The 14,202-nt window shown below is 43.7% G+C and overlaps 2 protein-coding genes across 2 annotated transcripts in view; one reads left to right on the top strand and one right to left on the bottom strand.

Annotated features, from left to right (window-relative positions):
* The window catches only part of LONRF2 (LON peptidase N-terminal domain and ring finger 2), a 61,888-nt gene that overhangs the window by 22,266 nt on the left and 25,420 nt on the right, over positions 1-14,202 (top strand). The window contains 1 exon segment of the mRNA XM_059891593.1: positions 458-14,202. This exon segment is cut by the window's right edge and continues 25,420 nt beyond it. Coding sequence (XP_059747576.1) covers positions 458-652 — 195 coding nt within the window. The 3' untranslated portion in view covers positions 653-14,202.
* On the bottom strand, positions 11,371-12,115 carry LOC132346538 (endogenous retrovirus group K member 7 Gag polyprotein-like). Its single transcript, XM_059891655.1, has one exon. It carries the CDS (start codon positions 12,113-12,115, stop codon positions 11,384-11,386), a length of 732 nt encoding a protein of 243 aa, XP_059747638.1. The 3' UTR covers positions 11,371-11,383.

The following is a 14,202-nucleotide window of genomic DNA, read 5'->3' as shown; positions in this document are numbered from 1 at the left end:
AGTACGGACTGAAATAAATTATAAAAAGCTTTTTAAAAAGTAAGCTTTGTGTTTAAGGGCTGAATGAATGGTGCTGCTGCTGCTGCTGCTGTGTCGCTTCAGTCGTGTCCGACTCTGTGCGACCCCATAGACGGCAGCCCACCCGGCTCCCCTGTCCCTGGGATTCTCCAGGCAAGAACACTGGAGTGGGTTGCCATTTCCTTCTCCAATGCATGAAAGTGAAAAGCAAAAGTGAAGTCGCTCAGTCGTGTCTGACTCTTAGTGACCCCATGGACTACAGCCTACCAGGCTCCTCCATCCATGGGATTTTCCAGGCAAGAGTACTGGAGCGGGGTGCCATTGCAGTAGACCTTAGAGAAGGCAGCATTTAATTCTTGGTCGTGTTGATGAGACAGAAGACCACATTGAGAATAGGCTTCTACTTGAGCTGCTGATTTTGTCTTCCTTTCTTTTGCAGAGTAACCCTAGTGGTCCTGCATGGTCCTGGTGGATGCTGGCGGTGTTGCCATTGGCACAGAAGGCTCAACTGGCCACACTGGGCATGATCTCGCTGAAAGAGCGCCTGCTTGCCATTGCGCGGATATTAGTCATCATCACGCGTAAGATGAATAGTCGGCAAGAGCTCATTAATAGCAAGGAGAGAAATAGTTGATTTCTGTCGACGCTTCTGGAAGGCCTTGAGTTTTTATGAGGCGTGCCAGGGACGGACGAGTTAACATCCATCCATCATGCTTTGTAAAATGCTTGTTGATAGGGTTCCAGAATGGAACACTTGGCAGATGTTGTCTCCTACTCAGAAGTTAAGTCTGTTCTAGATGGAATCTGACTCCGTACAAGGTCAGCCTGAAATCTGAATGGATCCCATGGTTGGAAAACAACCTAAAAAAATCTCTCTGGAACAGATGCTTCCAGTGCTCAGTACACTGAAGGTGATTGACGAGTGGTTTAGGTTTTGCCAGAAAGAAGATTGCCTTCCCAGTGAAGTGTCTTGCTCCTCCAGATGGGAACAGCTTGCTTGCGTGGGTGGGTAGTAAGAAGGAAACTGTCTTGTTAATCTGGAAGCATATTTCTCAGAGTCCGGGCTAGCTGAAAACATGCTTATTAGGCTTTGTGTGTCACTGTGAAATGGAGGAATCAAACCGTTGTCCAGTGTGGGGGGTGAAGTTAGTCCTTATCCAGGAAGTAGTATAGAACCAAATAGAGCTGTGTTCTTGTGTCCTGCCGTAGTTCCAACGTGGTAAATTGCACATTTTAACTAAATGAATATCAGAATATAAGAAGGTGTACCTTGGATGTAGAAAAACCTGAAAACAGTGTAGCTGATTTGAGGATATGTATTTGTGCGTGCACACACACCCACCTGCACACCCACACAGCACAGGGGAATAAAGGGAGCTAGAATTCCACCCATATTGGGATGTTAAGAATACAACCAAAATAGTGCAGAGACCCCTTGGAAACACAATGTCTTATTAATCCAGTGGGTGTGAAGCATTTAGAAAATGTTGTGTTTCTACTCAGATTGGCGTTAGATGTTAGACCCATCAGTAAATTTGAGCTCACTGTCCATCCACTGAAAGACGTTAAAAAGCTGCTATGAATTCGGTATCTGTTTATCCCAAAAAAGCACACCAGGACAATATACAAAGAGAGGGAGGTGGGTATGGGATGTAAATATTTAGCAAGTTTTTTTTTTTTCCAAACCCAGCCTAAAATTTTTTTTTTTTAAGTTTTACTATGATCAGACTAGTTGTTATCTATTCAAATACCGTGTATAACTTCCAACCCCCTGGTGCATATTGATGATGTTAGTTGGAATAACCATTTGAACACATTGTGCTGACTCATTGTCACTGGCCCGACAGCTGGTATGTTTAGGTGGCTTCTTGGTCTGTGAGGTGGATGTTTTTAATGAAGAGATGATGAAAACCACACTAGAGAGTTATCACAGCTTTGAGTTTTGCTTTATTATTCATTCAAGATATGTGATTTTTGAGTTTTAAAATATGCGGTTAATGATGACCAGTGGTGATTGGTTCATCAGTCCATCAAGCATTTTTATTAGAAAGACTTCGTAGTCATATTTGTTTTTAGTTGTAGGAGGTTTCAGTGGCTAAAACTCAGTTTCATTATGGAGTGAGCAAATACTTAACTTAATCACAAAGAGAAAATTTGAAGGTATTTTCCAATCCCTGTTTCCAGTGCCTTACATACTTTGTATCTCAAATCTCATCTTAAACATGGTTTAAAGGCAATTTGGCCAAGTGATTTCTAAAATCTGTTATTGATTCATGCGTTGACCATGTGTGTGCCCAATCTCTCAGTCATGTCTGACTCTTTGCAATGCGATGGACTGTATGTAGCCCGCCAGGCTCCTCTGTCCAGGGAATTTTCTAGGCAAGAATACTGGAGTGGGTTGCCATTTCCTTCCCCAGGGGATCTTGCCGCCCCAGGCATCTCCTGCACTGGCACGTGAATTCTTGACCACTAGCACCCCCTGGGCAGCCCCTGCACTGACGGTAGTGGTCACCATTTTCAGGCATTACAGCCTAAGCTGATCACCTGAAAGAAAGCAGAACTGCGGTATACCAGAAACCTCTGTTAGAAGCAGTTCTTGACCGTGGGTGTACCTTGACTGTGGTCTTTCTCTTCTTGAAAATCCTTTTCTACCTTAAAGCCTTATCATTGCTGTTCTGTGTGGGGGTGTCCAGATAACCACAGGGTGATCCTGCTTTCTCCAGGAGATGTCTTGAAGTTAAGTTTCTGTGCTCAGAGTATAGAGTTTTCTCGTACCAGTTGGATGCTATTGCTTTCTCAGCCTCACTCTTGAAATGTTGTAACTCGCACAGTTCTTTAACCAGAATCATTGTTAACGTCTTCCTCATTTGGTCTGCCCCTTTCTGAGCCGTATTGTCATTCTGAGTGTTCTCGTATAAAAGCCTGGTCAGCAGTGATGATGCAGCCCAGAGCAGCAGAAATTTTTTCCTTTATTTTTAACTTTGAACTTTTAATTTTGTATTGGGATAGAGCAGATTAACAATGTTGTGATAGTTTCAGGTGAAAATTGAAGGGGCTCAGCCAGACATGTACATGTATCCGTTCTCCCCCAAACCCTGCTCCATCCAGGCTGGTACATAACATTGAGCAGAATTCCCCACAGTAGGTCTTTGTTGGTTATCCATTTTAAATATAGCAGTGTGTCCATGTCCATCCCCAACTCCCTAATTACCCATTCTCCTGCCAAACATAAGTTCATTTTCTAAGTCAAAAGCTTTTTTTTTTTTATTGTTTTTTGACACCAAAGGGAATGGACTGCAGTCACTTCATGCTCTGTGTAGCCTCACACCTCCACATCATTCAAAACAGAAGGAGGTGGGTGCTTCCTGAGCACTTGGAGTACATTATTTATCATGAAGCCGAATGAAAGAAACAATATCCCAAGTCGTATTAGGAAGAAAGCTTCCTCTTACAAACTTCAAGGAATCCCAATTCTGGTTTGCTACAAGTCTAGTTAAAACAGAGCGGTTCATATGCCTCCCTGTTCCTCCTTCCTCTTTTTTTTTTTTTTTTTACTATGATAGAGATGTTATGTCTAAGGATATCTCAGAAAATAATGTGATTCCTTGTTCAAAGTCAGAGCATTCCAGTTTAACTTCACTGAAAACTTTCTGGTCCTAATGCTCTAGTTACATCAGAATAAAAACAGAATCTGCTTAGAGTGATAAAAGTTTGGGGGTTAATTTTTCTTCCTTAAATTTAACACTGGAAGCACAGTACACTCTGTTAGATATTTTTCCAGTCACTCTTCTGAGTGACTTGATTCATAATTCCATCCCTGCCTGTGTCTTTGAAATGCAGCTGATACCCTGACAGTATTCTGAAAGTCCAGGCGATTTTGCTGGGGTCGGGGGTGGGTTATCTTGTTCCCTGTGTATCCCTGTCATCTGAACTGAAAGAATATTTTTTTAAAGTTCCAAATTAAAAAAAAAATTTAAAGTTTCAAGGTTTATCCATGCAACCACCATAGGTTCTAACCAGTTCACATGCCGAATTTTGAAGGGTGATCCCATTTTATCTATAAGGATCACATCCTTATAATCAAAGAGATGTCTTTGTTTAAACTGCTTCTCTCACCCAAACCAAGAAAACGCCAAGAAAACATTTAGTAAGTTGTAACTCAACTCTTAACATATGTCAAGTCTTAGGACAAGGCTTTTCAGTCATCAAAGAACGAATTTATAGATGGTAAAATTGCTGTGAACCATGATATTACCATTTTGTCATAAAATTATTTGAAAGTTGGCCATTGATACAATGAAAATACTCCATTGCCTGACCTAGCTGTATTACATAAAGTCATTTGGATCTATGACCTGCTTTTTAAAAAATATTCATTTGTTTCTTCTCCTTCTTGTCTTTCTTTATATTTTCTCCCACCACTTAAATTACTGTTTAAAATTTAGATGCTGTCTTTGAAATAATAAAGAAATCTAAAAAATATGGAGAAGAATGAACATGGTTCATTAGGAGGAAAATCAATGAGGGTGGTTTCTTTCTGTGTGAAGCGCAGGTTTCATTTTACGCAGCTGTGCCTGGAGTCAGCTAGGGAGGTTTCCCTTCTCCCATTTTAACGTGGGTAGCAGTGGCAGCTTGCAGGAAGAAGCTCTCAGTGCTTAGCACACCATCCGTCCTGAAAGGCCCTGTTCTGATTCTGTGGTTCATCAGCACCTAATTCCCAAGGAAAGTGTGAGTCGCTCAGTCGTGTCCAACTCTTTGCGACCCCATGGATGGTAGCCTGCCAGGCTTCTCTGTCCATGGAATTCTCCAGGCAAGGATACTGGAGTGGGCTGCCATTCTCTTCTACAGGGGCTCTTCCCGACGTAGGGATTGAACCCATGTCTCCTGCGTTGGCAGGTGGATTCTTTATCATCTGAGCCAGATTTGAATGGTAGGGACATCTGTACCAGCCACACAGGTGAGATTGAACCCTGAATGTTGCCAGATATCACCTCCTCTCCACTAGGCCTAAATGCCTAATTCTAAGCCATTGACTTCTGTGTCCTCGAAGAAGGTCCTTTTACCGTTACAGTTCCTTACCTGGACTTTTACTGCTCAACTTAGTGCTGGAGAAAAAAAAAAAAAAAACAAGTACCAAAATCTGCTGAATCCTATAAAGTAGCTTTTAGTAGTGAATCTTAAGTATGTATCAAAAAGACAATACTTTGGCCACCAGATGCCAAGAGCCAACTCATTAGAAAAGAGCCTGATGTTGGGAAAGGTTGAGGGCAGGAGGAGAAGGGGGAGACAGAGGACGAGATGGTTGGATGGCACCACTGACTCAATGGACGTGGGTTTGAACAAGCTCCAGGAGATGGTAAAAGACAGGGAAGTCTGGCATGCTGCAGCCCATGGGGTCGCAAGCAGTCAGACACAACTAAGCAACTGAACAACAGAAATTGCCTATTAGAATATTAGGATATTTCAGCAGAATAAAATAATGAAATGAAAGTGCTGCCATTGTACTTGGCCATGTTGGGAGCAGTAGCTCTGATTTGTGCCTGGGTCTTAATTTGTAACAGTGACTGAGTGACAACACAGAGAGGGTCAGTGCCATTGAAAGAAAACTTCATTGTTACTCACAGTTTTGCTGGAAATGAGAGATACTCTGCCCTGGGGAAACAGCAGAGTCAAGGAGGCAGACACAGGAGTGAAGGGAAAGCATGGGGCAGGGCCTTCATTGTACTGGTGTTTCTGCAGGCAAGGCCAGGCAGGGCAGGGGAAGCAACTTGGTGATGTCCATGTGTAGAGTCTTCTCTTGTGTTGTTGGAAGAGGGTGTTTGCTATGACCAGTGCCTTCTCTTGGCAAAACTCTATTAGCCTTTGCCCTGCTTCATTCTGTACTCCAAGGCCAAATTTGCCTGTTACTCCAGGTGTTTCTTGACTTCCTACTCTTGCATTCCAGTCCCCTATAATGAAAAGCATATCTTTTTTGGGTGTTAGTTCTAAGAGGTCTTGTAGGTCTTCATAGAACCGTTCAATTTCAGCTTCTTCAGCGTTACTGGTAGGGGTATAGACTTGGATTACTGTGATATTGAATGGTTTGCCTTAGAAATGAACAGAGATCATTGTATCATTTTTGAGATTGTATCCAAGTACTGCGTTTTGCACTGATGTCCAGTAGCATATTGGGCACCTACCCACCTGGGGAGTTCCTCTTTCAGTATCCTATCTTTTCTCCTTTTCATACTGCTCATGGAGTTCTCGAGGCAAGAATACTGAAGTGGTTTGCCTTTCCCTTCTCTGGTGGACACATTTTGTGAGACCTCTCCACCATGACCTGTCCGTCTTGGGTGGCCCTACACGGCATGGCTTACTTTCATGACTTAGACAAGGCTGTGGTCCAAGTGATCAGATTGGCTACTTTGCTGTGATTGTGCTTTCAGTCTGTCTGCCCTCTGATGCCCTCTCCCAGCTCCTGCCATCTTATTTCGGTTTCTCTTACCTTGGACATGGGGTATCTCCTCTCGGCCGCTCGCTGCTCCAATTTGCCTTGATTCGTGGACCTAACATTCCAGGTACCTATGCAATATTGCTCTTTACAGCATTGGACTTTCGTTCCATCACCAGTCACATCCACAGCTGGGTGTTGTTTTTGCTTTGGCTTTGGGTTTGTCTCTTCAATCTTTCTGGAGTTAGTTCTCCACTGATCTCCAGTAGCATATTTGGCACCTACCGACTTGGGGAGTTCATCTTTCAGTGTCCTAACTTTTTTCTTTTCATACTGTTCATGGGGTCTCAAGGCAAGAATACTGACGAAGTTTGCCATATACTTCTCCAGTGGACACATCTTGTGAGACCTCTCCATCACAACCTGTCCATTTTGGGTGGCTCTAGATGGCATGGCTTAGTTTCATTGCGTTAGACAAGGCTGTGGTCCATGTGATCAGTTAGGCTACTTTGCTGTGACTGTGGTTTCAGTCTGTCTGTCCTCTGATGCCCTCTCTGAGCTCTTAACTGCCGGAGCCAGCCGGCAAAGTCGATCAGGTCCTGAGAATGTGCACGACGCGGCTGAGAAAAAATACTACAGCAAAGATGGGGTCGAGAGGGTCAGACACGTCTCCACAAAGGGAAGCGGTCTGACCACGACTTTATTCAGCATCTTATATTTATACAGGAGAGCAAGAGAAAAACAAGACAGTTAACATTTTTCTTGGCTGACCTATACATCTTACGAAAAGTCACAAGAAATCTTGAGAGCATGGGAATGGCACCCTGTTATTATTTCTTACACCAGATAACATTTCCTTGTGCATGAGAAGTTTGTCCAGAACTCCAGGTGTCTGCAGTTAATACTCGCCTAATCTCTGGGGTGGCGGGACAGAGAGTTATGTTTACAAGCAAACCCTCAAGGACTGAGGCAGCTCCCAGGGCTGTGTCCTTTAGATAAAGGACCCCTGTTCTCACGGGCAGCTCCCCGCATCTCCCCCTTTCTTTTTATATAGGCGCACGCTTATGTTCCTTTAACCGCAGACAATTTCCATAGATGGAAGCCTTTATCATCCATAGATCATCAATCAGTTTTTTAATTAAACAAGATGCAAGAAATAAAACAGTTAAAATTATTAAGAATAGTCCTCCTATGGCTGCTCCCAAGTGCCAAATACTATTGATGGTAGGTACATGTCGAAAAAGTTCTCTAACAAAAGATTCAGCTCTTTTTGCAACATCCAAATCAGGTCTGGGTGCATTTTCAATGTTCATTATTTCCTGATGTAGATGCAGTAAATCTAAGGAAATATTTTCATGTATGCCAAATACCTTCTATATAAGCTTTCACCTTATCCCAAGCAGTTATACTACCATTATATTTTTTTTGGGTAACACAGATCCATCGAAAATCAGCATGACATTGTACCCGTAATCTCAACTTTATACCTTGAACCTCTTCACCTAAAAATTTTACAACATCATAAAGGGCATTCAATCGGTCCTCTAGCTTTTTGTCAATATCTTCTTGAGTCCCCAGGGTAACGGATACATTTTGTTCCAGATTATTAACAAAAGTTGCAGTTTGCACTGATTGTGCCAGGGACAGGGCTGCAGTAATCGAGGAGGCAATAAGGGTTACCAAAGCTACAAACCCCAGAATTATTAACCCTATTCCCCTGCGATAACGCATTAAAGCACCCTCTACTTCTCTCCAAAGCTCAAGTCCTTTTTCATCATAGCAAGACCCATTAATTTTTACAGGAATCATAACAAAGGCAGGCTGCCGTAAGACTAGAACCCTAGTTTGATTAGTAATTCCCCTGATGCAGTTAGTCAAAGTACAATTGTTACAAGTTACATTATAATTTCCTGACCCAAGTTGTATATTTATAGATCCTACTAATAAAGCATAAGGGTGAGGTACACATGCTCGAGGGTATCTCATGGTGAGATTCCATAAATAACCGTGTCTCACTTTCGATCCCACCTGAAGGTAGGAACCCTCACATGCAAGAGCGGCAGCTAGTTTCCAGATTTCTGTTTGGAACACTTTAGAGCCACCCAAGTTCCAAATATGGGATGCAAACTTTCTATTATCTTGTGCTCCGGGGTTTCTGTTCGAATCTGGAGACCAGTCACACAATGACTCATTTGTCCCAAATATGTTATAGACCGTGGCAGTCTCATTTCGACACAGTTTCCATGGCGCAGCAGTGACTCTTCCCCTTGTTCCAAAGTCGCAGAAAGGGATATCTAAAGGACCAGTTCAATTACGACGTTGAGGAATTCCAGATTCTTTCGTTACTCCAGGAATATATAGGCTCCAACCATTGTCATAATCAGCATATCCTGACTCTGCAACAAAAAGGCATCCTGTTGAATTAAAATATCTAGACAGATAGGTAAACGATCAAACATGCCATGATAAGAGAAATTAACTTGATTAGGAATAATATGTTTATCTGAAAAACCCCCCAAAGCCACAGTATCATTAGTGTATATGGGAATGGACCACCCTCCCAGCCCACCAGTTGGAGAAGGGGAGGGTCGGGAAAATAAGCCCAGTAAGCATTTGAATATTCTTCAGAGTGTGCAGTGTTAATCTGATTTAATATAATTAATAAGGTTATCAGGAAGCTTAAAGGCAATATCGGATCGCCCTGCACAGCAACACGATTCTGTGCCTCTCGCATTAATGCCTGGAGTTGTTGCTGAGATGGTAATTCATCATGCCCTTGAATCATCAATCTCCTCATCTGGTTTACTAGAGATTGTCTCCGCCGTGCGTACCAACCTTTCCGGCAGCCAGCGCGGTGCTTCGGCATCCTGTGGGAAAACACAAACATGTCCTCGTCTCCAAATTAGTACTGGATCTGGTCCATACCATTTTTCCACAAGTGGGTCTTTCCAAAAGACTTTAGGTCTTATTGTTTGTGTATCAAAGTTCCAAAATCGCTGTGCTGTTGAACAGCCACTTATGTCTAATTATAAAAATTTAGAACAAATAAAGCATGGTTTAGAGAGTTGGAGGGGGTATTGAGATACAATTTCCCCTTCTATAGTTTTTGTAATTGATGTTTGAGAGTTTGATGTGTCTGTTCAATGATTTCTTGACCTTGAGGATTATAAGGGATACCTGTTTTATGTGAGATAGACAATTGTGTACAAAATAGTTGAAAATATTTTCCAGTGTATCTTGGACCATTGTCTGTTTTTATGGTCTTAGGGGTTCCCATAACAGCAAAACATTTAATGTAATGAGCTATACAATGTTTGCTAGCTTCTCCGGATTGTAGAGAGGTATGTAAAAAGCCAGAGAAGGTGTCAATAGTAACATGAACAAATTTTTGTTTACCAAATTCAGGAATATGGGTAATATCCATTTGCCATATGTCGTTTGTCAACAATCCTCGGGGATTAACTCCATAATGGGGGACGCTAAAAAATTGAGGACATGTTTGACATTGCTTAACAATCTGTCTGGCAGCTTCTCGAGTAATGCCAAATTGAAGTCTTAAGCTATTGCTGTTTTGATGGTGTAAGCTGTGAGAAGTTTTTGCCATTTGTTCCAATGAAGGAAACATCATACGTGTAGCTTCGTCAGCCAAAGCATTGCCTCGTGCTAAAGGTCCAGGAAGTCCAGAGTGAGCACGAATATGACCGAAATAGCATTTATTAACTCTGGAGCAAATTAAATATTGTATATCACGAAAAAGAGTTTGGATAGTAGAATTCAGGGTACCGATAAATGGAACAGTCTCAATAGTGTCTAAGGCTCTTATGATATATTGACTGTCGGAATATAAATTAAATGGAGCAGAGATTTGTAATAGAGCCTGAAAAACGGCAAATAGTTCTACTTCTTGAGCAGACTTATAATTAGTATGCCAGGTGGCAGTATTGTCCTGTATCATCAAACTAGCTGTTCCATTAGAAGAGCCATCAGTAAATACAGTTAGGGCGTCGGCAAGGGGCTGAGAAACAACGATTTTTGCAAAGAGAAATTGGTGATAGTGAGCAAATTGCAAAATTTTATCCGAGGGATAATGATTATCAAGCCGTCCACTAAAACCCGCTAAGGCAATAATTGTTGATACAGTACTTCTTTGACTGTCTTTTCTTGTAATGCCACGGCCAAAGTTATGCCTTGAATGTATGAAGGGCCGATATCGGCACAAATCCGTACATAATCGGATAAGCCTCCCTTTTTCCTGTAAGGTCTCAGGGCAGCTTGACAAGCCGAATTGGCATTTTCATAAGCAAGCTGTTTAGCCAACACCATTCCCGCCTGCTCATCCCCTATCATTTTACTAATTGCCTCAAGCAGGTGGGCAACAAAATCCTGATATGGTTCATCTGGCCCCTGGCGAATTTTAGATAAATCTTTAGTCTTTTTATCAGAATTTGGAAGTTTATTTCATGCTCGTAGAGCCGCAGCACTAATCTGAGGGTAGGCTCTAGGCAAATAATTAAGTTGATTATTAATGTCTCGATAATCTTCCTCTCCCACCATCATTTCATAAGCGGTGTTCAGTCCCTGTCGCTGATTGATATCAGCTGTGATCCCACACTGTTCAGCAAACTCAGATTTCTATAGTAAATAATCTCTTCCAGATAAACAAGCCCGAGCAACCTGTTTTCAATCATTAGGTGGCAGATTTTGATTTCTTAAAGCCTCTATAATAGCCTGAGTCAACGGCGCAGTCAGGCCGTATTGTGCACAAGCCATTTTTAACTCTTAAAGGGTAGAGGTTCATAATACCGCTGCTGTTGAGCATTTTCAAATACTGGATAGATTCTTGAAAACCCGGGAATATGTTCTCCTTCATCATTAGCTCACTTAATTGCTTCTTGAAGAGGAGATAATAATATCTCACTTTTAATTTTTATGTTTTCACCAGGCAAAGAAGCAGGGATAGATATAAGCTCTCGCGGTTCTACGAAAGGTGGAGGTGGGTCGAGCCCAGCAAGAACTGAGGGAGGATATGCTGGAGCCACAGGCTGGCTGGAGTGGGAATCTCCCTGTGCATCCTTTTTTACTGCTATAACAATTTTCTGAATTAAATTTTCCAGCTGTTCTTCGGAAAGCCCTGAATGCTATTCCCCTTTTCCCGCGGAGGGGTTGTATGCTAACCATCATCTCCCAAGGCATATCCTCTCTATGGTACTGAGCCGCTTGTTCATTGAACTCTTCCTGTTCATCAGAGCTTAACACATCATCATTCCCTCCAGCCTTACAAGCTGTTCCCTCAGGCACAGCATAAAGTGGCTCAGGCAGAGGGGCGGAAGGCTCTGCAACTTCGGGTTCTATGGAATCCTGGAGGGCCGTTTGAATCTTATGTCCCTCGTGTTCAGGATCCAGACAGTTTCTTATGAGAGTCCACAAAGAAAAAGCATCCACAGGGACACGATTGGGACCATGTAAGGAATAATATGTCTGCAATTGTTTTCCTACTTTTTTCCAAGTTTCCAGACTAACTGTTCCTTCCTCTGGGAACCAAGGACAAACTTCTTCTACAAAAAGGAAAAACTTTTCTAGCTGTAACTTATTTACATGAATTCCCCTGCCTTTTAACATAGTTTTCAACATATGTACAAATAACTGGCAGCTACTGCCTTGTCCCATGATTTATTACTCTCGACAATAACACTCCCTGCCCTTTACTTCAAATAATTAGGAATTCCTCGTTACTTACCTCAATCCTGACGGGCAGCGGCCATGGTTGCACTCCGATTCTCGAGTCCCTGTTTGGGCGCCACCTGCCCGTGCCAGCCGGCAAAGTCGATCAGGTCCCGAGAACGTGCACGACGTGGCTGAGAAAGAATACTACAGCAAAGATGGGATCGAGAGGGTCAGACACGTCTCCACAAAGGGAAGCGGTCTGACCACGACTTTATACAGCATCTTATATTTATACAGGAGAGCAAGAGAAAAACAAGACAGTTAACATTTTTCTTGGCTGACCTATACATCTTACGAAAAGTCACAAGAAATCTTGAGAGCATGGGAATGGCACCCTGTTATTATTTCTTACACCAGATAACATTTCCTTGTGCATGAGAAGTTTGTCCAGAACTCCAGGTGTCTGCAGTTAATACTCGCCTAATCTCTGGGGTGGCGGGACAGAGAGCTATGTTTGCAAGCAAACCCTCAAGGACTGAGGCAGCTCCCAGGGCTGTGTCCTTTAGATAAAGGACCCCGTTCTCACGGGCAGCTCCCCGCACTTACCATCTTACTTGGGTTTCTCTTACATTGGACGTGGGGTATCTCTTCACGGCTGCTCGAGCAAAGCGCCGTCCTGCTCCTTACTTTGGATGTGAGGTATCTCCTCACGGCCGCTGCTCCTCACCTTGGACGTGGCATATCTCCTCTCGGGCTCCGCTCCTGAACTTGGACATGGCATACCTCCTCTTGGCCACCCCTCCTGACCGTGGACATGGCGTATCTCCTCTTGGCCGCCCCTCCAGGTCTTGGACATGGCGTATCTCCTGTTGGCCTCTCGCTGCTCCAATTTGCCTTGATTCGTGTACATAAAATTCCAGGTTCCTATGCAGTATTGCTCTTTATAGCACTGGACTTTCGTTCCATCACCAGTCACATCCACAACTGATGTTTTTGCTTTGGCTCCGTCTCTTTATTCTTTCTGGAGTTAGTTCTGCATTGATCTCCAGGAGCATATTGGGCACCTACTGATCTGCGAGTTCATCTTTCAGCGTCCTATCTTTTTCCTTTTCATACTGTTCATGGGGTTCTCAAGGAAAGAATACTGAAGTGGTTTCCCATCCCCTTCTGCAGTGGTCCAGGAGAAGGCAATGGCACCCCACTCCAGTACTCGTCCTTGGAAAATCCCATGGACAGAGGAGCCTGGTGGGCTGCAGTCCATGGGGTCGCTAAGAGTCAGACACAACTGGGCGACTTCACTTTCTCTTTTCACTTTCACGCATTCGAGAAGGAAATGCAACCCAGTCTGGTGTTCTCCTTTTCATACTGTTCATGGGGTTCTCAAGGAAAGAATACTGAAGTGGCTTCCCGTCCCCTTCTGCAGTGGTCCAGGAGAAGGCAATGGCACCCCACTCCAGTACTCTTGCCTGGAAAATCCCATGGACGAAGGAGCCTGGTGGGCTGCAGTCCATGTGGTCGCTAAGAGTCGGACACGACTGGGCGACTTCACTTTCTCTTTTCGCTTTCACGCATTGGAGAAGGAAATGGCAACCCAGTCCGGTGTTCTTGCCTGGAGAATCCCAGGGACGGGGAAGCCTGGTGGGCTGCCGTCTATGGGGTCACACAGAGTCGGACATGACTGCCGTGACTTAGCAGAGCGTAGCATAGCATCTGCAGTGGTCCACTCTTCGTCAGAACTCTGCAGCATGACCCGTCCATCTTGGTGGCCTTATAGGGCATGGCTCTTAGGTTCATTGAGGTATACAAGGCTGTGGTCCATGTGATCAGGTTGGCTACTTTGCTGTGATTGTGGGTTCAGTCTGTCTGCCCTCTGAAGCCCTCTCTCAGCCTCTACTGCCTTAGTGCGGTGTTTCTTACCTTGGACTTGCGGTATCCCTTCACGTCTACTCCAGCAAAGCCCAGCCTCTGTCCCTGACCTCGGACCTGGCGTATGTCCTCTTGATTCCACTTATGACCTTGGTCGTGTGGTATCTCCACTCGGCCGCCATTCCAGGCCTTGGCTGTGGGATTCTCTTCTCCGCTGGTCGCTA

This window comes from Bos taurus, chromosome 11 (assembly GCF_002263795.3).
Source record: "Bos taurus isolate L1 Dominette 01449 registration number 42190680 breed Hereford chromosome 11, ARS-UCD2.0, whole genome shotgun sequence".
NCBI classification, from domain to species: Eukaryota; Metazoa; Chordata; class Mammalia; order Artiodactyla; family Bovidae; genus Bos; species Bos taurus.
Note: the sequence above shows the minus strand (reverse complement) of the source record. Positions and strands in the feature narration are given on the sequence as shown.

Excerpts from the sequence above, each read along its gene's own strand:
- LOC132346538 (XM_059891655.1), bottom strand. The coding sequence starts at position 12,115 with ATGGGACAAGGCAGTAGCTGCCAGTTATTTGTACATATGTTGAAAACT.